Below are 26819 nucleotides of genomic sequence, written 5' to 3'. Positions count from 1 at the left end.
TCTTAGATTGTTCCACAACTAGTAGCATCAGATCGAATGAACATTTATTCAAAATGTTGATCCATTTCTTGCAGAAACTGGGATCAAAGCGACCTATTGTGGGACAATTCCGAACTCTAAATCCCCTTGGAATCTGTTTGGCACGGAAATAGTCACTCAATGAAACAGCATGGAGATGAAAGTCAATCTCCTTCTTTTTAAGTGTTAATAGCTCCCGATAAATAATCTCATTGGGTAAACCCTCAGTTTGATCCACCATATGTTCTTGATGTAAAATACCTTCTGTTTCAGTCTCAGAATAGCTAAAGGTATCATGCAGTGGAACTAACAGCGGGTTAAAATGTTCCTCATTAATGTCGGCTGATTCTGCCATTTTAATCACAAATTGCAGTCAATTCCACCAACCAAAAGAAAAATTTTTTTCACAATCCGTGCAAATAGTGCAAAATCAAAATAAAGTGCAGTGTGACTCACACACCTATCTCCTTTCAAGAAAGTCAATAGTCAAAAGCAAATGTTCCAAAGATACAAGTACAAATATATGGCGAGGGTGCCCTGGTTCGTTTGTATGATAGATCACACACAAACCAATATTCACAATACAGTTTACCCGGCACTCCACCTGTGATAAAGCTGGTTCTGGTGCCCTCATAAAAAGAATGTAAACAGGCAAAGATGCGGCACTCACGAACTCTTGTAAAAATAAGTCACAGACCCAGTTCAGGTATGATCAACGTTTCAATCCTCTTTATGGATTTTCGTCAGGAACAAGCATAAAACATGTATAACAAAACTCACCTTATATCCCCATTCACCAATGACCCCCAGGTGGACGGCTGCTCGCTCCAGCGCGGGAGTCTGCAAGCATTGTCGCCGAGTGGTGACGTCATCGCGTATCATCAAAGATCCTGTCATCAATCAATTTGATATCTCTGGCATGTATTAACACCTCCCGAAGTTCCGACATATAGGCAGTTGTAGGATTATAGGTAAGTGGTTGGTAAACTTGACTGTCCTCCAATTGGCGGTAGATTTCCAACTTATAATCATATAGGTCCTGCAGGACCACGCCACCCCCTTTATCCGCCGGACGGATCACCAATTGCTGGTTGGAAGAGAGAGATTTAATGGCATCTCGTTCTAATTTGGTGAGATTTAAGTGTGGGAAATTCAGCTCACTCTGCTCATTGTCACTGTGTGACATGACATCTTGATCTATTTCTTCTTGAGTTGCACAGGTGGTTTGGTGCCAGGGTTTTTGTCTCCTGTTTTGGCCCCCTCGCCTATTAAATCGTCTGGTTCTCTTCTTCCCCGGTTCCTGGTTGCTGCCGCTAAAGGGATGAATTCCTTATTTCTTCTGCGGTATGATTTGGTGTTAGTGATGCTCATTCTGATTATGGATCTGCTTTTTTCTTTATTACCGAATTTGTATTACCATCTTTATTATTACTTTTTGATGTTTCTTTTCAGTATTACTGAGTTGTGTTGCGTTACCATAGCAACGATCAACTTGCACGATAACGATGTATTTATGCTGTATTTAGCATTGTTATGACTAAGACCTCCATATAGTGATTACTACATCGTATTACAGTGGGATGCATTATTTGTTTAGCTTCATTGAATATTGTTGTTGTATCTACACATGCTATCATGGCAACATTGTACTCTTTAGCAGTTTGCTGATAGATCACAGCGGGGCAGCGGTTATTATCGTTCCTCTTTTGTTTACAGCCGCCTAGTTGCCATGGCAGCATTTGGACGTGCGTCGCGCGGATACGCGATGACGTCACCACTCGGCGACAATGCTTGCAGACTCCCGCGCTGGAGCGAGCAGCCGTCCACCTGGGGGTCATTGGTGAATGGGGATATAAGGTGAGTTTTGTTATACATGTTTTATGCTTGTTCCTGACGAAAATCCATAAAGAGGATTGAAACGTTGATCATACCTGAACTGGGTCTGTGACTTATTTTTACAAGAGTTCGTGAGTGCCGCATCTTTGCCTGTTTACATTCTTTTTATGAGGGCACCAGAACCAGCTTTATCACAGGTGGAGTGCCGGGTAAACTGTATTGTGTATATATATATATATATATATATATATATATACACAGTGATTGCGCTAAGCCGAAAAAAAAGTGGGTCCCAGGGACCCCTCACTTTTAAGAATTGGGGTCCTAACTGTCCTTTTGTGGGTCCCATCGGAATGAAGGTTCTTATTAATTATTCAAATATAAAAACACAACAACAAAACAAAAACTTAGGCGTCTGGCTTTGTGGGGAAGGGGCTTGGCCACATAATAGTGGCAATTCACATTACACCACACAGTAGTGCCGCTTATACACATTGCACCAGGTAGAACCTCCTATACACACTGCGCCAGGCAGAGCACATTATACGCATTGCACCAGGTAGAGCACATTATACACATTGCACCAAGCAGAACCACCTATACACATTGTGCCAGGCAGAGCACGTTATACACATTGTGCCAGGCAGAGCACGCTATACACTTTGCGCCAGGCAGAGCACGCTATACACTTTGCGCCAGGCAGAGCACGCTATACACTTTGCGCCAGGCAGAGCACGCTATACACTTTGCGCCAGGCAGAGCACGCTATACACTTTGCGCCAGGCAGAGCACGCTATACACTTTGCGCCAGGCAGAGCACGCTATACACTTTGCGCCAGGCAGAGCACATTATACACTTTGCGCCAGGTATAACCAGCTATACACATTGCGCCTGGCAGAGCACGTTATACACATTGCGCCTGGCAGAGCACATTATACACTTTGCGCCTGGCAGAGCACGTTATACACTTTGCGCCTGGCAGAGCACGTTATACACTTTGCGCGTGGCAGAGCACGTTATATACATTGTGCCAGGCAGAGCACGTTATATACATTGCGCCAGTCAGAGTACGTTATATACATTGCACCAGGTAGAACCACCTATACAACCACTGAGCCAGGCAGATCACGTTATACATTTTAAACGGGGAGAAGCTGCGGGCAGCGCGATTGAATGGGGAGAAGCTACCAGTGGTGATTTGATGGCAAGAGAGGCACTGAAACAGTATTATTAGCAGAGACACACTGGTCACTCAGAGACCTCTCTGCTTGTAGTGCGTAAAACGCGATATAGCGCATATTTTGCAATCAGTGACTATAGTGGGAAGAGAGAGGGGGGCTGTAGGGGGAATAGAGAAACTGACTGAGGGGGGAGACGGACAGAGAGCGGGGTGACAGAGAAGAAGAGAGACGGACAGAGAGAGGGGGCGGGACGGACAGAGAGAGAGAGGTGGGGAGACAGAGAGGGAACGAGACGGACAGAGAGAGAGAGAGGGATCGAGACGGACAGAGAGAGAGAGGGAACGAGACGGAGAGAGAGAGGGGGAACGAGACGGACAGAGAGAGAGAGCGAGGAGACGGACAGAGGGAACGAGGAGACGGACAGAGAGAGAGGGAACGAGGAGACGGACAGAGAGAGAGAGGGAGGGAATGAGACTGAGAGAGAGAGGGAACGAGACGGCCAGAGAGAGAGGGAACGAGAGAGAGAGCGGGAGGGAGAGGGAACGAGACGGACAGAGAGAGAGAGGGGGAGGGAGAGGGAACGAGACGGACAGAGAGAGAGAGAGAGGGAACGAGACGGACAGAGAGAGAGCGAGACAGACAGAGAGAGAGCGAGACGGAGAGAGAGGGAATGAGAGAGAGAGAACATGACGGAGAGATAGAGGGAACGAGACGGACAGAGCGAGAGAGAAAGGGTGGAGATCGAGAGAGGGGATAGATGGAGGCAGAGGAAAGGGAGTGATTGAGAGAGGGGCTTGTACTACTGTCACATTGCTTGAAGTCAGTGGTGTATGGACACGACTGCCAGTGCCTCTGCACATTCCTCCGACGGACTTTTGGAGCCGGGGACGGTCAGGACAGGGGCATACCTCCCAACTGTCCCAATTTTTGCGGGACAGTCCCGCTGTCCCACCCGTGGCCAGCAGTGTCCCGCGGTGGTGGGGGGGACATTTGGGAGGCTTTTGCACTCACAGCAGAGCCGAGTGAATAGACGCTGTGCGCATGCGCACACAGCGTCTATTCATGGAGGTACTGGGGGCATGCCAGCAGCTCACTGAGCGCTGGCCATGCCCCCCTAGTAACAAGAATGGGGCCGTGGCTCGCGTTCGCGGAATTGCTGTGAGGCCACGCCCCTTTATGCAAAGCCACGCCCATTTATGTAGACACGCCCCTTTTCGGCGCGGAAGTCCCTTTTGACAATTTTGAAAGTTGGGAGGTATGCAGGGGTGTAATAGAAGTAGGCAAGGGCTGAGAGAGCGGCCCCTGTCCTCCCCTTCCAGCCCGGTGTCTGTGTCAGCAGCAATAGAGGGGGAGTTTAGATTAGTAAAATAGGTACGGAGGAGAAGGAGAGCGGACCTTTTACTGGCCGGGAGACAGGACCCAAGTGACTGGCTGTGCAGTGCTGGTCTTAACACACGGGCTCTGGGGCACTGGTGGTGGGCGGGCGAACAGGCGCAGCGCTGTTCGCGGCATTTAATGAGTCAAAGAGACTCGTTGTAATGCCGTCCCTGAACCAGCCCCCACCACGGGAACAGACAGCCCCCCTCTCCCCACGCCACTTAAACAGCTTAAAGCAAATATCTACCGTGAGATCGCGGAGCACCCGACTCCCTTCTCCCCGGCCACGGACCACTGGCAGCACTCAGAAGCCAAACCCCCTCCCCAGCCGCGGGTTACCCACTGTCACAGAGGATTGCTGCCACGGAGCTGCTCTATCATGTCCTGTCTGGCAAGGCTCCACCTCCTGTTTTTAAAGCCTGGCGCCGGGCCGCCACGCCAATCAATCTGCCAGGCTAGGGATTGGCTGCAGCGGAGCGCGTCCCAGAGGACTCACGCATGTTGGAAATGTGAGTCCCTGAACATCAATACCGGGTAAAAAACGCGCTATAGCGCGTTTTTGCGAACACTGTATATATATATATATATATATATATATATATATATATATATATATAAATATAATACATATGTGGATTTAAACTATTATAACAAAAAAAAATGAGATGATTAGATTGTGTTCTGTTTGTTGTTAATCACTGGTATCTGAAATGCTACTTATCTAGACGCACTAGTGCTCTGTGATTTGTAACTTTTTTTATATTTTGTGTTTTATTTTATTTTAGATGACAGGGATTCAGAATTCCAGTCCTTTAAATCTTACCCCATTTGGAATAGATCTGATTTGGAGAATGATCCAGAGCCAATTTGTATTCCTGAACAAGCAGAATTTGTGGATTCCAAGGAGCTACACTACAAAGTACCCTTACAGAAGAGCAAGTCCTCTGCGGTAACTAAATCTAGTCACCTCCACACACCCACCACTGTGGTAAGGAGACCATGTGGCAAACACTTCAGATTCACTGTTCTCTAAAATAGCCTGATATAACAAAATTACAGAAACAGAGCTTCTAAATACAAAATGCAAGTTCGTCAAGTGGCCAATGCTTCTCACATATGTCCAGATCAACAGTTTGGCCAGACTTCAGAAAGTTGTATTGTGTAATCAATGTGGTAGGGTTTAGTTTTAACTCCTAATCAAAGGTGGCCTGATGGTTACATTTTTCTCTTTAACATCACAGGCACTGACTGTGTGTGTGTGTATGTATGTTTATATATGTGTGTATGTATATATGTGTGTGTGTGTGTGTGTGTGTATGTATATATATATATATATATAATGTGTGTGTGTGTGTGTGTGTATGTATATATATATATATATATATATATATATGTGTGTGTGTGTATATATGTGTTCTATTTGAAACATGGGGCTGATGACAAATATTTGAGGGTTAGGCTAGACTAAGGTATGATTAATGTGCTGAAAATTTTCAGTCTTTGTAAACAGAAGTTAAAAAAATACTGTCATGAATTTGAGCATACAATGTGGTTGTTTATTCTTGGACAACTCCCACATCTATCCAATTTACATAGCAGAATGGCTTAGTAATCCATCCATGCCAGTTTACTAGTCTCTAATAGGATGAGGAAATATATCAGGAGGGACCAAGTTGTCTTGCTCTGTGAACTTGTTAAGAAATTAAGTTCTTGAGATGCCTGGTGCTCGGTAAGTACTCTCTGCTCCTATTTGAAGCAGATAAATCTTGAATTCACGGTTTACCCTGGCACCATTAAGAGTGTATTCCTGGTGCTGGGGCAAAAAGTCACATGAAGGTTAGTGTCCCTTTCCATATTTTATTATAGAAGCTAAAAGGCCATTTCCATTGTTTAGCAGCTAGGGATGGCCATCAATGTTAGTAAAACAAGGGGGTATTTCCACTGTTTAGCAGCTAGGCATGGCCATCGGTGGTTGTAAAATATTGATGGTTGACAGTCGATAACCAATCATTTTGCCATAGATGGTGGAGAACCAATGTTTGTATTTTTTTATATTAAACTTAATGCCAGGAGATGTCGGCTAGCACTGCCCCTAGCCCACCCACAAAGTTCCGCCCTCCGGTTCTGATTGGCCGGCAGCCCAGCATGTCATAGAGTAGGGATGACCTTTGGAGTGCGAAACCATTGATGATGTCCCTATGAAGGTTTTATACCATCGATGGTAGCCACTGATGGTACCATTGATTGTTGACGCACCGATGCCCTCAGTATTGCAGCCTCTAAATGTTATGACCTGTTGGAGGTGTTATTACTACAGAGTACCTCCCGACCCTAGGTGTGTGTCCACACTGAGGATCAGCCCAGTCTTTCCCTCTGACACTGGTAGCTGTAGTCTCCTCCACAGTAGTGGCAGCAGCTCTTACCTCATAGCATACCTCATAGCAAAGTATTTTCTCTAACGTCCTAAGTGGATGCTGGGGACTCCGTAAGGACCATGGGGAATAGCGGCTCCGCAGGAGACTGGGCACATCTAAAGAAAGCTTTAGGACTATCTGGTGTGCAGTGGCTCCTCCCCCTATGACCCTCCTCCAAGCCTCAGTTAGATCTCTGTGCCCGAACGAGAAGGGTGCACACTAGGGGTTATCCTGAGCTTCTTAGTGAAAGTTTTAGTTTAGGTTTTTTATTTTCAGTGAGACCTGCTGGCAACAGGCTCACTGCATCGAGGGACTAAGGGGAGAAGAAGCGAACTCACCTGCGTGCAGAGTGGATTGGGCTTAGGCTACTGGACATTAGCTCCAGAGGGACGATCACAGGCCCAGCCTGGATGGGTCCCAGAGCCGCGCCGCCGGCCCCCTTACAGAGCCAGAAGAGGTCCGGAAAATCGGCGGCAGAAGACGTCTGTCTTCAACAAGGTAGCGCACAGCACTGCAGCTGTGCGCCATTGCTCTCAGCACACTTCACACTCCGGTCACTGAGGGTGCTGGGGGGGGGGGGGGGGGGGGCGCCCTGAGACGCAATAAAAAACACCTTGGATGGCAAAAAATGCATCACATATAGCTCCTGGGCTATATGGATGCATTTAACCCCTGCCAGAATACATAGAAAAATGGGAGATAGGCTCCGCCCCCTTATCGGCGGCCTTATCTCCTCAGCACACTGGCGCCATTTTCCCTCACAACTCTGTTGGAGTGAAGCTCCCTGTCTCTCCCCTGCAGTCACTACACTACAGAAAGGGTTAAAAAAGAGAGGGGGGGCACTAATTACGCGCAGTATTAAAGATACAGCAGCTATAAGGGGAAAAACACTTATATAAGGTTATCCCTGTATATATATATATATATATATATATATATATATATAGCGCTCTGGTGTGTGCTGGCAAACTCTCCCTCTGTCTCCCCAAAGGGCTAGTGGGGTCCTGTCCTCTATCAGAGCATTCCCTGTGTGTGTGCTGTATGTCGGTACGTTTGTGTCGACATGTATGAGGAGAAAAATGATGTGGAGACGGAGCAGATTGCCTGTAATAGGGATGTCACCCCCTAGGGGGTCGACACCTGAGTGGATGAACTGTTGGAAGGAATTACGTGACAGTGTCAGCTCTGTATAAAAGACAGTGGTTGACATGAGACAGCCGGCTACTCAGCTTGTGCCTGTCCAGACGTCTCATAGGCCGTCAGGGGCTCTAAAGCGCCCGTTACCTCAGATGGCAGATATAGACGCCGACACGGATACTGACTCCAGTGTCGACGGTGAAGATTTAAATGTGACTTCCAGTAGGGCCACACGTTACATGATTGAGGCAATGAAAAATGTTTTACACATTTCTGATAATACGAGTACCACCAAAAAGGGGTATTATGTTCGGTGAGGAAAAACTACCTGTAGTTTTCCTGAATCTGAGAAATTAAATGAGGTGTGTGATGATGCGTGGTTTTCCCCCGATAACAACTGATAATTTCTAAAATGTTATTGGCATTATATCCTTTCCCGCCAGAGGTTAGGGTGCGTTGGGAAACACCCCCTAGGGGGGGATAAAGCGCTCACACGCTTGTAAGGGCTCTACCCTCTCCTGAGATGGCCGCCCTTAAGGATCCTGCTGATAGAAAGCAGGAGGGTATCCTAAAATGTATTTACACACATACTGGTGTTATACTGCGACCAGCAATAGCCTCAGCCTGGATGTGCAGTGCTGGGTTGGCGTGGTCGGATTCCCTGACTGAAAATATTGATACCTTAGATAGGGACAGTATATTTTTGCCTATAGAGCATTTAAAAGATGCATTTCTATATATGCGTGATGCACAGCGGAATATTTGCCGACTGGCATCAAGTCTAAGTGCGTTGTCCATTTCTACCAGTAGAGGGTTATGGACACGTCAGTGGTCAGGTGATGCGTATTCCAAACGGCATTTAGAAGTATTGCCTTATTAAGGGGAGGAGTTATTTGGGGTCGGTCTTTCAGACCTGGTGGCCACGGCAAAAGCTGGGAAATCCACGTTTGTACCCCAGGTCGCCTCTCAACTTGAGAAGACGCCGTATTATCAGGCGCAGTCTTTTCGTGGACAAGGGGCAAAAGGTTCCTCATTTCTGCCCCGTGACAGAGGGAGAGGAAAAAGGCTGCAGAAATCAGCCAGTTCCCAGGAACAGAAACCCTCCCCCGCCTCTGCCAAGCCCTCAGTATGACGCTGGGGCTTTACAAGCAGAATCATGCACGGTGGTGGGCCCGTCTCAATGAATTTCAGCGCGCAGTGGGCTCACTCGCAAGTAGACCCCTGGATCCTTCAGGTGATATCTCAGGGGTACAAATTAGAATTCGAGACGTCTCCCCCTCGCCGTTTTCCTAAAGTCGGCTTTACCGATGTCTCCTTCTGACACGGAGACAGTTTTGGAAGCCATTCACAAGCTGTATTCCCAGCAGGTGATAATCAAGGTACCCCTCCTGCAACAGGGAACGGGGTATTATTCCACACTGTTGTGGTACCGAAGCCAGATGGCTCGGTGAGACCGATTCTAAATCTAAAATCTTTGAACACTTACATACAGAGGTTCAAATTCAAGATTGAGTCACTCAGAGCAGTGATTGCGAACCTGGAAGAAGGGGACTACATGATGTCTCGGGACATCAAGGATGCTTACCTTCATGTCAAAATTTACCCTTCTCACCAAGGGTAACTCAGGTTTATGGTACAGAACTGTCACTATCCGTTCAGACGCTGCCGTATGGATGGTCCACGGCACCCCGGGTCTTTACCAAGGTAATGACCGAAATGATGATATTCCTTCGAAGGAAGGGAATTTTAGTTACCTTACTTGGACGATTCCCTGATAAGGGTAAGATCCAGGGAACAGTTGGAGGTCGGTGTAGCACTATCTCAGGTAGTGTTGCGGCAGCACGATTGGATTCTCAATATTCCAAAATCGCAGCTGGTTCCGACGACTTGTCTTCTGTTCCTAGGGATGATCCTGGACACAGTCCAGAAAAAGGTGTTTCTCCCGGAGGAGAAAGCCAGGGAGTTATCCGAGCTAGTCAGGAACCTCCTAAAACCGAGCCAAGTCTCAGTGCATCAATGCACAAGGGAAAATGGTGGCTTCCTACGAAGCAATCCCATTCGGCAGATTCCACGCAAGAACTTTCCAGTGGGACCTGCTGGACAAATGGTCCGGGTCGCATCTTCAGATGCATCAGCGGATAACCCTGTCACCAAGGACAAGGGTATCCCTCCTGTGGTGGTTGCAGAGTGCTCATCTTCTAGAGGGCCGCAGATTCGGCATTCAGGACTGGGTCCTGGTGACCACGGACGCCAGCCTGCGAGGCTGGGGAGCAGTCACACAGGGAAGGAATATCCAGGGCTTATGGTCAAGCCTGGAGACATCACTTCACATAAATATCCTGAAGCTGAGGGCCATTTACAATGCTCTAAGCTTAGCAAGACCTCTGCTTCAAGGTCAGCCGGTGTTGATCCAGTCGGACAACATCACGGCAGTCGCCCACGTAAACAGACAGGGTGGCACAAGAAGCAGGAGGGCAATGGCAGAAGCTGCAAGGATTTTTCGCTGGGCGGAAAATCATGTGATAGCACTGTCAGCAGTATTCATTCCGGGAGTGGACAACTGGGAAGCAGACTTCCTCAGCACGACCTCCACCCGGGAGAGTGGGGATTTCACCCAGAAGTCTTCCACATGATTATAAACCGTTGGGAAAAACTCGACAGGTATTGCGCCAGGTCAAGGGACCCTCAGGCAATAGCTGTAGACACTCTGGTAACACCGTGGGTGTACCAGTCAGTGTATGTGTTCCCTCCTCTGCCTCTCATACCCAAGGTACTGAGATTGATAAGATGGAGAGGAGTAAGCACTATATTCGTGGCTCCGGATTGGCCAAGAAGGACTTGGTAACCGGAACTTCAAGAGATGCTCACGGAGGATCCGTGGCCTCTACCTCTAAGAAGGGACCTGCTCCAGCAAGGACCCTGTCTGTTCCAAGACTTACCGCGGCTGCGTTTGACGGCATGGCGGTTGAACGCCGGATCCTGAAGGAAAAAAGGCATTCCGGATGAAGTCATCCCTATCCTGATCAAAGCCAGGAAGGATGTAACCGCAAAACATTATCACCGCATTTGGCGAAAATATGTTGCGTGGTGCGAGGCCAGTAAGGCCCGACGGAGGAAATTCAACTGGGTCGATTCCTACATTTCCTGCAAACAGGAGTGTCTATGGGCCTGAAATTGGGGTCCATTAAGGTTCAAATTTCGGCTCTGTCAATTTTCTTCCAAAAAGAACTAGCTTCAGTCCCTGAAGTTCAGACGTTTGTAAAAGGGGTACTGCATATACAGCCTCCTTTTGTGCCTCCAGTGGCACTTTGGGATCTCAATGTAGTTTTTGGGTTCCAAAAGTCACATTGGTTTGAACCACTTAAATCTGTGGAGTTAAAATATCTCACATGGAAAGTGGTCATGCTGTTGGCCCTGGCCTGGGCCAGGCGCGTGTCAGAATTGGCGGCTTTATCCTGTAAAAGCCCTTATCTGATTTTCCATTCGGACAGGGCGGAATTGAGGACTCGTCCTCAGTTTCTCCCTAAGGTGGTTTCAGCGTTTCACCTGAACCAACCTATTGTGGTGCCTGCGGCTACTAGGGACTTGGAGGACTCCAAGTTGCTAGACGTTGTCAGGGCCTGAAAATATATGTTTCCAGGACGGCTGGAGTCAGGAAATCTGACTCGCTGTTTATCCTGTATGCACCCAACAAGCTGGGTGCTCCTGCTTCTAAGCAGACTATTGCTCGTTGGATTTGTAGTACAATTCAGCTTGCACATTCTGTGGCAGGCCTGCCACAGCCAAAAATCTGTAAATGCCCACTCCACAAGGAAGGTGGGCTCATCTTGGGCGGCTGCCCGAGGGGTCTCGGCTTTACAACTTTGCCGAGCAGCTACTTGGTCAGGAGCAAATACGTTTGTAAAATTCTACAAAATTGATACCCTGGCTGAGGAGGACCTGGAGTTCTCTCATTTGGTGCTGCAGAGTCATCCGCACTCTCCCGCCCGTTTGGGAGCTTAAGTATAATCCCCATGGTCCTTACGGAGTCCCCAGCATCCACTTAGGACGTTAGAGAAAATAAGAATTTACTTACCGATAATTCTATTTCTCGTAGTCCGTAGTGGATGCTGGGCGCCCATCCCAAGTGCGGATTGTCTGCAATACTGGTACATAGTTATTGTTACCAAAAAATCGGGTTATTGCTGTAGTGAGCCATCTTTTCTAGAGGCTCCTCTGTTATCATGCTGTTAACTGGGTTCAGATCACAAGTTGTACAGTGTGATTGGTGTGGCTGGTATGAGTCTTACCCGGGATTCAAAATCCTTCCTTATTGTGTACGCTCGTCCGGGCACAGTATCCTAACTGAGGCTTGGAGGAGGGTCATAGGGGGAGGAGCCAGTGCACACCAGATAGTCCTAAAGCTTTCTTTAGATGTGCCCAGTCTCCTGCGGAGCCGCTATTCCCCATGGTCCTTACGGAGTCCCCAGCATCCACTACGGACTACGAGAAATAGAATTATCGGTAAGTAAATTCTTATTTTATTTTGCCCTAAGTTTCTCCACCCTCTTTATACCTCTAGTTGTGGACTTACCTGGAAACACTAAACATTCTTAACATGTACAGTTTGGAGCAGAGAAGCGAAAGGGTGGACATGATAGAAACTTTCAAATATATTAAGGGTTTTAACAAGGTCCAGGAGATAAACATTCTTCAAAGGAAGAGAAGTACTAGAACACAAGGACATGCACTGAGACTAAAGGGAGGTAGGTTCAGGGGAAATTTGAGGAAAACTTACTTCACAGAAAGGTTAGTGTATATGTGAAATAGTCTCCCATCAGAGGAGTCAGTAGAGCAATTTGAACATTTTTGGGATAGGCATATGAATATCCTTACATGGTAATTGGGATCAAATAGGGTTGAGGTTACCAATAGGTTTAAAAAAAAAGAAAAGAAAAAGGGGCAGGCTAGATGGGCCAAATGGTTCTTATGTATGGTCAAATTCTAGGTTTCTCTTACGTCTTAGAGGATGCTGGGGTCCACATTTGTACCATGGGATATAGACGGGTCCACCAAGAGCCATTGGCACTTTAAGAGTTTGAGAGTGTGGGCTGGCTCCTCCCTCTATGCCCCTCCTACCAGACTCCGTTTAGAAAATGGGCCCGGAGGAGCCGGTCACAGCTAGGGGAGCTCTACAGTGCTTTTCTAGTAAAGTTTATTTATTTTACAGGAGGCTGTTGGCAACAGCCTGCCTGCAGCGAGGGACTAAGAGGGGGGAGCAGTGTCCGCCCTGCGGGGTCTGAGCCACTGTCTCCGCTGACTGGACACTGAGCTCCAGAGGTGTCGGCTCGTTCTCCGCCACAAGGGAACTCGCTCCAGCAGCATGCCGCCAACACCTTACAGATCTGAAGAGTGGTGAGTGAGACACCGACCCCCCTAGCAAGCATGGGGGGCCGGTGTGAAGATGGCGGCAACGGGGAAGGCTCAGAGGCACATGGTGTGGCTCTGTGAGGGGCGCACTGGGCCAGCGCTTACCCCCACACTGGTCCAGAAGTCTGTCGGGGTCCGCAGATCTCAGCCAGCACATTTTACCTCCGGCCAGAATAATCCTTGAAGAGCGGGAAGACAGCGCCACTAACCACTTAACTGACTATTTATTTCGCCGAAAACCACTCCGAAATTGTCGGGGTTTTTGAGTGAATTATGTGAAGATCATGACTTAAACCTATCCCAAATGATTTTAGTAAAAAAAAAAAAAAAAATAGGGAAAAAAAAAAAATTCTAAAAAAAAATAACCCAGAAACATCGATCGGGTACATCATGACCATCGGAACATTGCGACCATCGCGGCTTTCATTTTGAAAGCCGGGACATCCTGCAGGTATACAGGGGTGGCTTGGGAGGGTTCATTTACTCTCCACAGCGGCTGCCATTGTCTGCAGCCGCTGGAGGGGGTGGATCCTGCCATGCTGACCGATAAGCAGTGATCGGCAGACACGGGGAGAGTGCAGGGAGGCAGAAGGACCTTCCAGGCCCTCTGACAGCAGCAGCGGAGGGAAGTTTGTCTTACCTGCCGCTGCTAACACTCTCTCTATCTGACTGGTCGCATCCTGTGCGACCAGGTCAGATAGAGCATTTGCAGGCATGGTCGCATCTGATGTGACCATGCCAGGCAAATGGTTAAGGGAGCGGAGCTTCTCCTCAGAGTGGACCCAGCAGCGTTCCAGCGACATTTTCCTGCCTGCACAGCGCTGAGAGGAAGAACAGGTCCCTCCACAGCAACTCCAGCTATCTGTACATGGTACCAGGGGGTTGTAGAAGGGAGGGGGAGGCTGTAAAACGACTGTGTATCCTATTAAGGTGCACAGTCAGCGCTGACGAGGAGTCTCCCTTTACTAAAAGCGCTGTGTGTGGGTTGGCTCCAATCTCTGTGTCTCTCTTGCCATTCTTGGGGTTGGAAACTGTCTGCCCCCACCTGTGTGTGTGTGTGTGTGTGTGTGTGGAGTATTTGGTGGTCTCCTTCAGCTATGTCCAGGGACACTGTGTCATATGCTGCAGAGGATTTATCCTCCCAGGATGATCCCATTCCATGTAATCAGGATAGCACTGGTTTAGCACAGATACCAGCAAGGGAACCAGAGTGGTTTTCCTCTATCAAAACTTGATTTCTCAGATTTCTGACAGGGTTGCAAGTAATGAATCTGCAACCCAGGTATTACAGAGCTCTATGGCAGTATGGCCGGTTTCTGGTACCTCAGGTCGCCCCGCTATATACCACCACAGACGTGCACTTGTGCATGTCACACAAGACGACACGGATACCGATTCTGACACCACAAACGGTGATGGGGATGTGTTGCGGGGGTCCGCATCTCTTGCAAAGGGGGTGCAATTGTTGATAGGGGCTATCAGGGATGTGTTTAATGTTAATGATACCACACCTGAGCAGGTTGAGGAGGCTTTTTTCACTGAAAATAAAAAAGCATCGCTAACCTTCCCTGCGTCTAAGGAATTGAATGCTGTATTTGAAAAAGCATGGGTAAACCCTGAGAAAAAAATCCAGGTCCCTGAAAAAGGGTGCTGGTGGAATTTCCTTTCCCTGAGGAGGATAGGAAAAAATGGGAAACCCGCCAATTGTTGACACATCTGTGTCCAGACTCTCAAAGAGGGTGGTTTTGGATGTTCCAGGATCTACCGCCTTAAAGGAGCCAGTTGATAGAAAAATTGAAAAAAAAATACGCTTAAATCAACGTACACTGCTTCAGGGGCCATATTACGTCCCACTATTGCTACTGCATGGATTGCAAAGGCTATAGTAAAGTGGTCGGCTACCTTACTTGAGGATTTGGATACGATGGAATGACGTTGCTTTATATTTACGCAACATACATGATTCAGCAGGTTTTTTTTGGTAGAATACATGAAAGACCTGGGTTCCATGGCTGTGGGAATATCTTCCATGTCTGTTTCGGCACGTCGGGGACTGTGGCTGGGCCATGGTCGGCCGATGGAGTGTGGAGTCCCTACCCTATACAGGTCAGGCTCTCTTTGGGGAAGTTCTAGACGTGTGGATATCCACCGCTACAGCGGGTAAGTCTCCATTTCTCCAAAATCTTTCTCTTCAGCGGCGACGCAGTCCTTTCGGCCTAACAAGCCTAGAAAGGCCAGAACATCCAATACCTTCTTTAGGGGAGGTCGGGTTAAGTCCAAGAAACCTGCCGCTGCAGGTTCCCAGGAACAAAAGCCTACTTCGGGTACGCCAAAGTCCTCCGCATGACTGTGGACTGCTCGCCCTGGTGGTGGGGCCAGTGGGAGCGAGACTCAGACACTTCAGTCATGTCTGGGTATCGTCCGGTCTGGATCCCTGGGTGATAGATATTGTGTCTCAGGGATACAGGCTGGAATTTCAAAGTCTCCCTCCTCATCGCTTTTTCAAGTCAGGCTTACCAACTCTTTTGGAGGACAGCACTGTACTACAAGACGCTGTCCAAAAGCTGGTGGAGGCACAGGTCATTGTGCCAGTGCCACCTCACATGCTGACCAAAGGTTACTATTCGAACCTTTTCATGGTACCGAAACCAGATGGTTCGGTCGGGCCCATTCTGAACCTAAAATCATTGAACCCCTATCTAAAGGAGTTAAAGTTCAAGATGGAGTCTCTCAGGGCGGTGATATGAGGTCTGGAAGAAGGGGAATTCCTGGTATCACTGGATATCAAGAATGCGTACCTCCACATTCCGATCTGGCTGCCATATAAGGCTCATCTTCACTTCGCATTGCTGGACTGTCATTTCCAGTTCCAAGCCCTGCCATTCGGCCTCTCCACAGCACCGAGGGTGTTTACCAAGGTGATGGTGGAAATGATGATTCTCCTCCGCAAGCAAGGTGTGAACATTATTCCATATCTGGACGATCTGCTGATAAAGGCATCGTCCAAGGAGAAGCTACTGCAGTCCATTGTTCTCGCAACACGACTGCTCCAGAGTCACGGTTGGATTCTGAATCTTCCAAAGTCACACTTGGAACCAACCCAGAGGTTGTCATTTCTGGGAATAATCCTGGATACGGAAGTGCAGAGGGTGTTTCTTCCGCAGGAAAAGGCATTGGTGATACAAGCTATGGTCCGGTATGTCCTGAAACCACCCCGGGTGTCTGTTCATCAATGCATTCGCCTATTGGGAAAGATGGTGGCCTCTTACGAGGCTCTCCAGTTCGGGAGGTTCCATTCTCGGACCTTCCAACTGGAGCTCCAGGACAAGTGGTCGGGATCTCATCTCCACATGCACCAGAGAATTCGTCTGTCGCCAAAGGCTAAGATTTCACTCCTCTGGTGGCTCCAATTGCCTCACCTTCTGGAGGGACGCAGGTTTGGGATTCAGGACTGGGTCCTTTTAACCACGGATGCGAGCCTCCGGGGCTGGGGATCAGTCACTCAAGGAGTAAACTTCCAAGGACGGTTGTCAATCCTGGAAGCCGGCCTGCCCATCAACATCCTGGAACTAAGAGCAGTCTACAACGGTCTTCTTCAGGCACCCCCTCTTCTGAGAAATCGGGCCATTCAAGTACAGTCTGACAACGTAACAACAGTGGCTTACATAAACCGACAAGACAGAACGAAGAGCAGAGCGTCAATGTCAGAGGTGACCAGAATACTCCTCTGGACAGAAAAGCATGCGTTGGCGCTGTCAGCCATCTTCATTCCGGGAGCAGACAACTGGGAAGCAGACTTCCTCAGCAGACACGATTTCCATCTAGGAGAGTGGAGACTCCATCCGGATGTGTTCAAGGAAATAACAGATCTTTGGGGCTTACCCTAAATAGACATGATGGCCTCTCGTCTCAACAAGAAGCTTCGGCGTTATTGTTCCAGGTCGAGGGACCCACAGGCAGTGGACGCCCTGGTGTCTCCGTGGGTGTTCCAGACAGTGTACGTGTTTCCACCACTCCCACTCATCCCAAGAACCCTAAAGCTCATACGGAGAACAAGGGTTCAAGCGATCCTCATTGCCCCAGACTCGCCAAGAAGTGCTTGGTACGCGGACCTTCTGAATCTACTGCAAGAAGAGCCGAGGCCTCTTCCTCTTCGGTAGGACCTGCTGCAGCAGGGGCCGTTCGCCTATCAAGACTTACCGTGGCTACGTTTGACGGCATGGCATTTGAGCGCCTGATTCTTGCTCGGAAGGGTATTCTGAAGAAGGTTATTTCTACCCTCATACAGGCTAGGAAAGGGGTAACGTCTAAACATTACCATCGTATTTGGAAGAAATATATCTCTTAGTGTGAGTCCAAGAAGTTTACTTAGGTGAAGTTTAGACTGGGACGTTTCCTCCTCTTCCTGCAAGCAGGAGTGGATATGGGTCTGCGGTTGGGACCTGTGAAGGTCCAGATCTCGGCCCTATCCATCTTCTTTCAGAAACAATTGGCTGCCCTCCCTGAGGTACAGACCTTTTTGAAGGGAGTTCTGCATATCCGACCTCCCTTTGTACCGCCTACGGCACCTTGGGACCCTTAACGTGGTGTTTCAGTTCCTCCAGTCGGATTGGTTTGAACCTCTACAGGAGGTAGAGGTCAAATTTCTTACATGGAAGGTGGTCACTTTGTTGGCCTTAGCTTCTGCTAGACATGTATCCGAGTTGGGGGCTTTATCCTGTAAAAGCCCTTACTTGATCTTCCATGAAGATGGATCTGAGCTCCGGACTCGTCAGCAGTTTCTTCTGAAGGTTGTGTCGGCATTTCATATCAACCAACCTATTGTGGTGCCAGCGGCTACTGTCTCCTCAATTACTTCAAAGTCCTTGGATGTCGTAAGGGCCCTGAAGATATATGTGAAGAGAACTACTCGTCATAGAAAGTCAGACTCTGTTTGTCCTATATGATCCCAAGAAAATTGGATGTCCTGCTTCTAAACAGACTATTTCTCGCTGGATTCGGTTCACTATCCAGCACGCTTATTCTACGTCAGGACTGCCGTGTCTAAAATCTGTTAAGGCCCACTCTACTCGTAAAGTGGGGTCTTCCTGGGCGGCTTCCTGGGGTGTCTCGGCAGTATAACTTTGCCGAGCTGCAACTTGGTCTGGGTCGAACACGTTTGCAAAGTTTTACAGGTTCGATACTTTGGCCTCTGATGATCTGAAGTTCAGTTAATCAGTTCTGCAGGAGCCTCCGTACTCTCCTTCCTGTTCTGGGAGCTTTGGTACATCCCGGTGGTACTAATGTGGACCCCAGCATCCTCTAGGACGTAAGAGAAAATAGGATTTTGGTACCTACCGGTAAATCCTTTTCTCGTAGTCCGTAGAGGATGCTGGGTGCCCGCCCAGCGCTTTGTTTTCCTGCAAATGTTATTTGGTTCAGTACAACTTCGTTTTAGTTGAGTACTACATTGTTACTTGGTAAGTAATGTTTCAGCTGTTGCTGAGTAGTTCAAGCTAGTTGTCTTGACGTGCCTTGTATGTGTGAGCTAGTATGAATCTCACCACTATCTGTGTATAATCCTTCTCTCAAAGTATGTTGTCTCCTCGGGCACAGTTTCTAGACTGAGTCTGGTAGGAGGGGCATAGAGGGAGGAGCCAGCCCACATTCTCAAACTCTTAAAGTGTTAATGGCTCCTGGTGAACCCGTCTATACCCCCATGGTACTAATGTGGACCCCAGTATCCTCTACGGACTACGAGAAAAGGATTTACCAGTAGGTACCAAAATCCTATTTCTCTGACGTCCTAGTGGATGCTGGGAACTCCGTAAGGACCATGGGGAATAGCGGGCTCTGAAGGAGGCTGGGCACTCAAGAAAGATTTATGACTACCTGGTGTGCACTGGCTCCTCCCACTATGACCCTCCTCCAAGCCTCAGTTGGATCTTGTGCCCGGCCGAGGTTGGATGCACACTAGGGGCTCTCCTGAGCCCTTAGAAAGAAAGTATAGATTTAGGTTTTTTATTTTCAGTGAGACCTGCTGGCAACAGGCTCACTGCAGCGAGGGACTAAGGGGAGAAGAAGCGAACTCGCCTGCTTGCAGCCGGATTGGGCTTCTTAGGCTACTGGACACCATTAGCTCCAGAGGGATCGACCGCAGGCCCAGTCCTTGGTGTTCGGTCCCGGAGCCGCGCCGCCGTCCCCCTTACAGAGCCAGAAGCAAGAAGAGGTCCGGAAAAACGGCGGCAGAAGACATCAGTCTTCACCAAGGTAGCGCACAGCACTGCAGCTGTGCGCCATTGCTCCTCATACACACTTCACACTCCGGTCACTGAGGGTGCAGGGCGCTTGGGGGGGGCGCCCTGAGCAGCAATAAAAACACCTTGGCTGGCAAAAATACCACAATATATAGCCCCAGAGGCTATATATGTGGTAAATACCCCTGCCAGAAGCCAGAAAAAAGCGGGAGAATAGGCCGCGGAAAAGGGGCGGAGCTATCTCCCTCAGACACATGGCGCCATTTTCTCTTCACAGTGCAACTGAAAGAAAGCTCCCCAGGCTCTCCCCTGTAGTTTTCAGGCTCAAAGGGTAAAAAAGAGAGGGGGGGGGCACTAAATTTAGGCGCAATATTGTATATACAAGCAGCTATGGGGGAAAATTCACTCAGTTATAGTGTTAATCCCCTCATTATATAGCGCTCTGGTGTGTGCTGGCATACTCTCTCTCTCTGTCTCCCCAAAGGGCTTTGTGGGTCCTGTCCTCAGTCAGAGCATTCCCTGTGTGTGTGCGGTGTGTCGGTACAGCTGTGTCGACATGTTTGAGGAGGAGGCTTATATAGGGACGGAGCAGATGCCGATAAATGTGATGTCGCCCCCTGTGGGGCCGACACCAGAGTGGATGGTTAGGTAAAAGGTATTAACCGACAGTGTCAACTCCTTACATAAAAGGGTGGATGACGTAACAGCTGTGGGACAGCCGGCTTCTCAGCCCGTGCCTGCCCAGGCGTCTCAAAGGCCATCAGGGGCTCAAAAACGCCCGCTCATTCAGATGGCAGACACAGATGTCGACACGGAGTCTGACTCCAGTGTCGACAAGGTTGAGACATATACACAATCCACTAGGAACATCCGTGACTTGATCCCGGCAATAAAAATAATGTGTTACACATTTCTGACATTAACCTCTAAAAATGGGGTTTTTATGTTTGGGGAGAAAAAGCAGGCAGTGTTTTGTTCCCCCATCAGATGAATGAATGAAGTGTGTGAAAAGCGTGGGTTCCCCCTGATAAGAAACTGGTAATTTCTAAAAAGTTACTGATGGCGTACCTTTTCCCGCCAGAGGATAAGTTACGCTGGGAGATATCCCCTAGGGTGGATAAGGCGCTCACACGGTTGTCAAAATAGGTGGCACTGCCGTTTTAGGAACGGCCACTTTGAAGGTACCTGTTGATAAAAAGCAGGAGGCTATCCTGAAGTCTGTATTTACACACTCAGGTACTAGACTGAAACCTGCAGAGCGTGCTGCTGCAGCGTGGTCGGTGACCCTGTCAAACATACTAGTTTGCTAACATGAGAACATATTAAAGACGTCGTCTTATATATGAGGGATGCACAGAGGGATATTTTGCCGGCTGGCATCCAAAATGAATGTAATGTCCATTCTGTCAGGAGGGTATTAGAGACCTGTCACTGGACAGGTGATGCTGACCTTAAAAGGCGCATAGAGATTCTGCCTTATAAGGGTGAGGAATTATTTGGGGATGGTCTCTGGGACCTCGTATCCGCAGCAACAGCTGGGAAGAAATATTTTTACCTCCGTTTTCCTCACAGACTAAGAAAGCACTGTATTATCAGGTACAGTCCTTTCGGCTTCAGAAAAGCAAGCGGGTCAAAGGCGCTTCCTTTCTGTACAAAGACAAGGGAAGAGGGAAAAAGCTGCACCAGTCAGCCTGTTCCCAGAATCATAATTCTTCTCTCGCTTTCCCCTGAGTCCACAGCATGACGCGGGGGCTCCACAGGTGTAGCCAGGTACGGTGGGGGGCCGTCTCAAAAGTTTCAGCGATCAGTGGGCTCGCTCACAGGTGGATCCCTGTTTCATTCAAGTAGTATTTCAGGGGTACAAGCTGGAATTCGAGATGTCTTCCCCCCGCCGTTTCCTCAAATATGCCTTGCCGACAACTCCCTCAGGCAGGGAGGCTGTGCTAGAGGCAATTAATAAGCTGTATTCCCAGCAGGTAATACTTAAGGTGCCCCTACTTCAACAAGGACGGGGTTACTATTCCACACGGTTTGGGGTACCGAAACCGCATGGTTCGGTGTGACCCTTCTTTATATTTAAAATCCTTGAACACATGCATAAAAAAATTCAAGTTCAAGATGGAATCGCTCAGGGCGGTTATTGCAAGCCTGGACGAGGGGGATTACATGGTATCCCGGGACAATAAGGATGCTTACCTGCATGTCCATATTTACTATCCTCGTCAGGAGTACCTCAGATTTGTGGTACAGGATTACCATTACCAAGTCCAGACTCTGCCGTTTGGACTGTACATGGCACCGAGGGTGTTACCAAGGTAATGGCCGGAATGATGATACTCCTTCGAAAAAGGGGAGTTTTAATTATCCCGTACTTGGACAATCTCCTTATAAGGGCGAGGTCCAAGGAGCAGTTGCTAGTCGGGGTAGCACTATTTTGGAAAGTGCTACAACAGCACGGTTGGATTCTAAACAGTCCAGAGTCACAGCTGGTTCCTACGACACGTCTACTGTTCCTGGGGATGATTCTGGACACAGACCAGAAATAAGTGTTTCTCCCGGTGGAGAAAGCCAAGGAGCTGTCATCTCTAGTCAGAGACCTCCTGAAGCCAAAACAGTTATCGGTGCATCATTGCACGCGAGTCCTGGGAAAAATGTTAGCTTCCTACGAAGCAATCCCATTCGGCAGGTTCCATGCAAGAACTTTTCAGGGGGACCTGTTGGACAAGTGGTCCGGATCGCATCTTCAGATGCATCGGCTGATAACCCTGTCTCCAAGGACCAGGGTATCTCTACTGTAGTGGCTGCAGAGTGCCCATCTTCAAGAGGGCCGCAGGTTCGACATACAGGACTAGGTCCTAGTGACCATGGATGCCAGCCTTTGAGGCTGGGGTGCAGTCACACAGGGAAGAAACTTCCAGGGACTTTGGTCAAGTCAGGTGACTTCCCTACATAAATATTCTGGAACAGAGGGCCATTTACAATGCCCTGAGTCAGGCAAGGCCTCTGCTTCAAAACCAGCCGGTCCTGATCCAATCAGGCAACATCACGGCAGTCGCCCATGTAAACCAACAGGGCGGCACAGGAAGCAGGATGGCGATGGCAGAAGCCACAAGGATTCTCCGATGGGCGGAAAATCATGTGTTAGCACTGTCAGCAGTGTTCATTCCCGGAGTGGACAACTGGGAAGCAGATCTTCTCAGCAGACACGACTTCCACCCGAGAGTGTAGGGACTTCATCCAGAAGTCTTCCAAAGAATTGTACACCATTGGGAAAGGCCACAGGTGGACATGAAGGCGTCCCGCCTCAACAAAAAGCTATAAAAGATATTGCGCCAGGTCAAGGGACCTTCAGGCGATAGCTGTGGACGCTCTGGTAACACCGTGGGTGTACCAGTTGTTTTATGTGTTCCCCCCTCTGCCTCTCATACCAAAGGTACTGAGAATAATAAGAAGGCGAAGAGTAAGAACGATACTCGTGGTTCCGGATTGGCCAAGAAGAGCCTGGTACCCAGAACTTCAAGAAAATGTATCAGAGGACCCATGGCCTCTGCCGCTCAGACAGGACCTGCTGCAGCAGGGGCCCTGTCTGTTCCAAGACTTACTGCGGCTACGTTTTGATGGCATGGCGGTTGAACGCCGGATCCTAAAGGAAAAGGGCATTCCGGAGGAAGTCATTCCTACGCTGATTCAAGCCAGGAAAGATGTAACTGCAAAACATTATCACCGCATATGGCGGAAATATGTTGCTTGGTGTGAGGCCAAAAAAGGCCCCAACAGAGGAATTTCAACTAGGTCGATTTCTGCATTTCCTACAAGCAGGAGTGTCTATGGGCCTAAAATTAGGCTCCATTAAGATACAGATCTCGGCTCTGTCGATTTTCTTCCAGAAAGCATTAGCTTCAGTACCTGAAGTTCAGACATTGTAAAAGGAGTGCTGCATATTCAGCCCCCGGTTGTGCCTCCAGTGGCACCTTGGGATCTCAACGTGGTGTTGAGTTTCTTAAAATCACATTGGTTTGAACCACTAAAAACCGTGGATCTAAAATATCTCACGTTGAAAGTGGTCATGTTATTGGCCTTGGTTTCGGCCAGGCGTGTATCAGAATTGGCGGCTTTGTCATATAAAAGTCCTTATCTGATTTTCCATATGGATAGGGCAGAATTGAGGACTCGTCCCCAGTTTCTCCCTAAGGTGGTATCAGCTTTTCACTTGAACCAACCTATTGTGGTGCCTGCGGCTACTAGGGACTTGGAGGATTCCAAGTTACTTATGTTCCAGGACGGCTAGAGTCAGAAAAATTGACTCGCTATTTATCCTGTATGCACCCAACAGGCTGGGTGCTCCTGCTTCTAAGCAGACTATCGCTCGCTTGATCTGTGACACGATTCAGCAGGCGCATTCTGCGGCTGGACTGCCGCATCTTAAATCAGTGAAAGCCCATTCCACAGGGAAGGTGGGCTCATCTTGGGCGGCTGCCCGAGGGGTCTCGGCTTTACAACTTTGCCGAGCTGTTACTTGGTCAGGGGCAAACACTTTTGCAAAATTCTACAAAATTGATACCCTGGCTGAGGAGGACCTGGAGTTCTCTCATTCGGTGCTGCAGAGTCACCCGCACTCTCCCGCCCGTTTGGGAGCTTTGGTATAATCCCCATGGTCCTTACGGAGTTCCCAGCATCCACTAGGACGTCAGAGAAAATAAGATTTTACTCACCGGTAAATCTATTTCTCGTAGTCCGTAGTGGATGCTGGGCGCCCATCCCAAGTGCGGATTGTCTGCAATACTTGTATATAGTTATTGCCTAACTAAAGGGTTATTGTTGAGCCATCTGTTGAGAGGCTCAGTTATATTCATACTGTTAACTGGGTATAGTATCACGAGTTATACGGTGTGATTGGTGTGGCTGGTATGAGTCTTACCCGGGATTCAAAATCCTTCCTTATTATGTCAGCTCGTCCGGGCACAGTGTCCTAACTGAGGCTTGGAGGAGGGTCATAGTGGGAGGAGCCAGTGCACACCAGGTAGTCATAAATCTTTCTAGAGTGCCCAGCCTCCTTTGGAGCCCGCTATTCCCCATGGTCCTTACGGAGTTCCCAGCATCCACTACGGACTACGAGAAATAGATTTACCGGTGAGTAAAATCTTTTCTCTGACGTCCTAGTGGATGCTGGGAACTCCGTAAGGACCATGGGGATATAGCGGCTTCGCAGGAGACAGGGCACAATAATAAAAGCTTTAGGATCAGGTGGTGTGCACTGGCTCCTCCCCCTATGACCCTCCTCCAAGCCTCAGTTAGATTTTTGTGCCCGACGAGAAGGGTGCAATCTAGGTGGCTCTCCTGAGCTGCTTAGAATAAAAGTTTAAGTTAGGTTTTTTATTTTCAGTGAGTCCTGCTGGCAACAGGCTCACTGCTACGAGGGACTTAGGGGAGAGAAGTAAACTCACCTGCGTGCAGGATGGATTTGCTTCTTAGGCTACTGGACACCATTAGCTCCAGAGGGATCGAACACAGGCCCAGCCATGGAGTCCGGTCCCGGAGCCGTGCCGCCGACCCCCCTTGCAGATGCCGAAGTTGAAGAGGTCCAGAAACAGGCGGCAGAAGACTTTCAGTCTTCATAAGGTAGCGCACAGCACTGCAGCTGTGCGCCATTGTTGTCAGCACACTTCACCAACAGTCACCAACTGTCACTGAGGGTGCAGGGCGCTGGGGGGGGGCGCCCTGGGCAGCAATGTATAATACCTTTTTATGGCTAAAATACATCACATATAGCCCTTGAGGCTATATGGATGTATTTAACCCCTGCCAGATCTCACAAACTCCGAGAGAAGAGCCCGCCGAAAAAGGGGCGGGGCCTATTCTCCTCAGCACACGGCGCCATTTTCCTGCTCAGCTCTGCTGTGAGGAAGGCTCCCAGGCTCTCCCCTGCACTGCACTACAGAAACAGGGTTAAAACAGAGAGGGGGGGCACTTATTTGGCGATATGATTACATATATAAAAATGCTATAAGGGAAAACACTTGTATAAGGGGTTGTCCCTGTATAATTATAGCGTTTTTGGTGTGTGCTGGCAAACTCTCCCTCTGTCTCCCCAAAGGGCTAGTGGGGTCCTGTCCTCTATCAGAGCATTCCCTGTGTGTGTGATGTGTGTCGGTACGTGTGTGTCGACATGTAGGAGGACGATGTTGGTGAGGAGGTGGAGCAAATTGCCTGTATTGGTGATGTCACTCTCTAGGGAGTCGACACTGGAATGGATGGCTTATTTAGGAATTACGTGATAATGTCAACACGCTGCAAGGTCGGTTGACGACATGAGACGGCCGGCAAACAAATTAGTACCTGTCCAGGCGTCTCAGACACCGTCAGGGGCTTGTAAAAACGCCCATTTACCTCAGTCGGTCGACACAGACACGGACACTGACTCCAGTGTCGACGGTGAAGAAACAAACGTATTTTCCTTTAGGGCCACACGTTTCATGTTAAGTGCAATGAAGGAGGTGTTACATATTTCTGATACTACAAGTACCACAAATAAGGGTATTATGTAGGGTGTGAATAAACTACTTGTAGTTTTTCCTGAATCAGATAAATTAAATGAAGTGTGTGATGATACGTGGGTTTCCTCCGATAGAAAATTATTGGCGGTATACCCTTTCCCGCCAGAAGTTAGGGCGAGTTGGGAAACACACCTTAGGGTGGATAAGGCGCTCACACGCTTATAAAAACAAGGGGCGTTACCGTCTCCAGATACGGCAGCCCTCAAGGAGCCAGCTGATAGGAAGCTGAAAAATATCCTAAAAGTATATACACACATACTGGTGTTATACTACGACCAGCAATCGCCTCAGACTGGATGTGCAGCGCTGAGGGGGCTTGGTCGGATTTCCTGACTGAAAATATTGATACCCTTGACAGGGACAAGATTTTATTGACTATAGAGCATTTAAAGGATGCATTTCTATATATGCGAGATGCGCAGAGGGATATTTGCATTCTGGCATCAAGAGTAAATGTGATGTCCATATCTGCCAGACGAAGACACGACAGTGGTCAGGTGATGCAGATTCCAGACGGCACATGGAAGTATTGCCGTATAAAGGGGCGGTCCATCGGACCTGGTGGCCATGGCAACAGCTGAAAAATCCACCTTTTGTTACCCCAAGTCACATCTCAGCAGAAAAGGACACAGTCTTTTCAGTCTCAGTCCTTTCAT

At 48.6% G+C, this 26819-nt stretch overlaps 1 protein-coding gene across 12 annotated transcripts in view; it reads left to right on the top strand.

Moving 5' to 3' along the window:
* Nucleotides 1-26819, top strand: part of MGA (MAX dimerization protein MGA) — a 428176-nt gene that overhangs the window by 165674 nt on the left and 235683 nt on the right. For 10 of the 12 annotated variants that reach the window (XM_063947913.1, XM_063947912.1, XM_063947915.1 and 7 more), the window contains exon 10: nucleotides 5199-5401. In XM_063947913.1, coding sequence (XP_063803983.1) covers nucleotides 5199-5401 — 203 coding nt within the window. The remainder of the gene's footprint in view (nucleotides 1-5198; nucleotides 5402-26819) is intronic. The other 2 variants (XM_063947916.1, XM_063947911.1) reach the window with 1 other exon arrangement.

Source organism: Pseudophryne corroboree, chromosome 12 (assembly GCF_028390025.1).
Source record: "Pseudophryne corroboree isolate aPseCor3 chromosome 12, aPseCor3.hap2, whole genome shotgun sequence".
NCBI classification, from domain to species: domain Eukaryota; kingdom Metazoa; phylum Chordata; class Amphibia; order Anura; family Myobatrachidae; genus Pseudophryne; species Pseudophryne corroboree.
The sequence above is the reverse complement of the archived record's forward strand: the minus strand, read 5'-3'. Positions and strand labels throughout refer to the sequence as shown.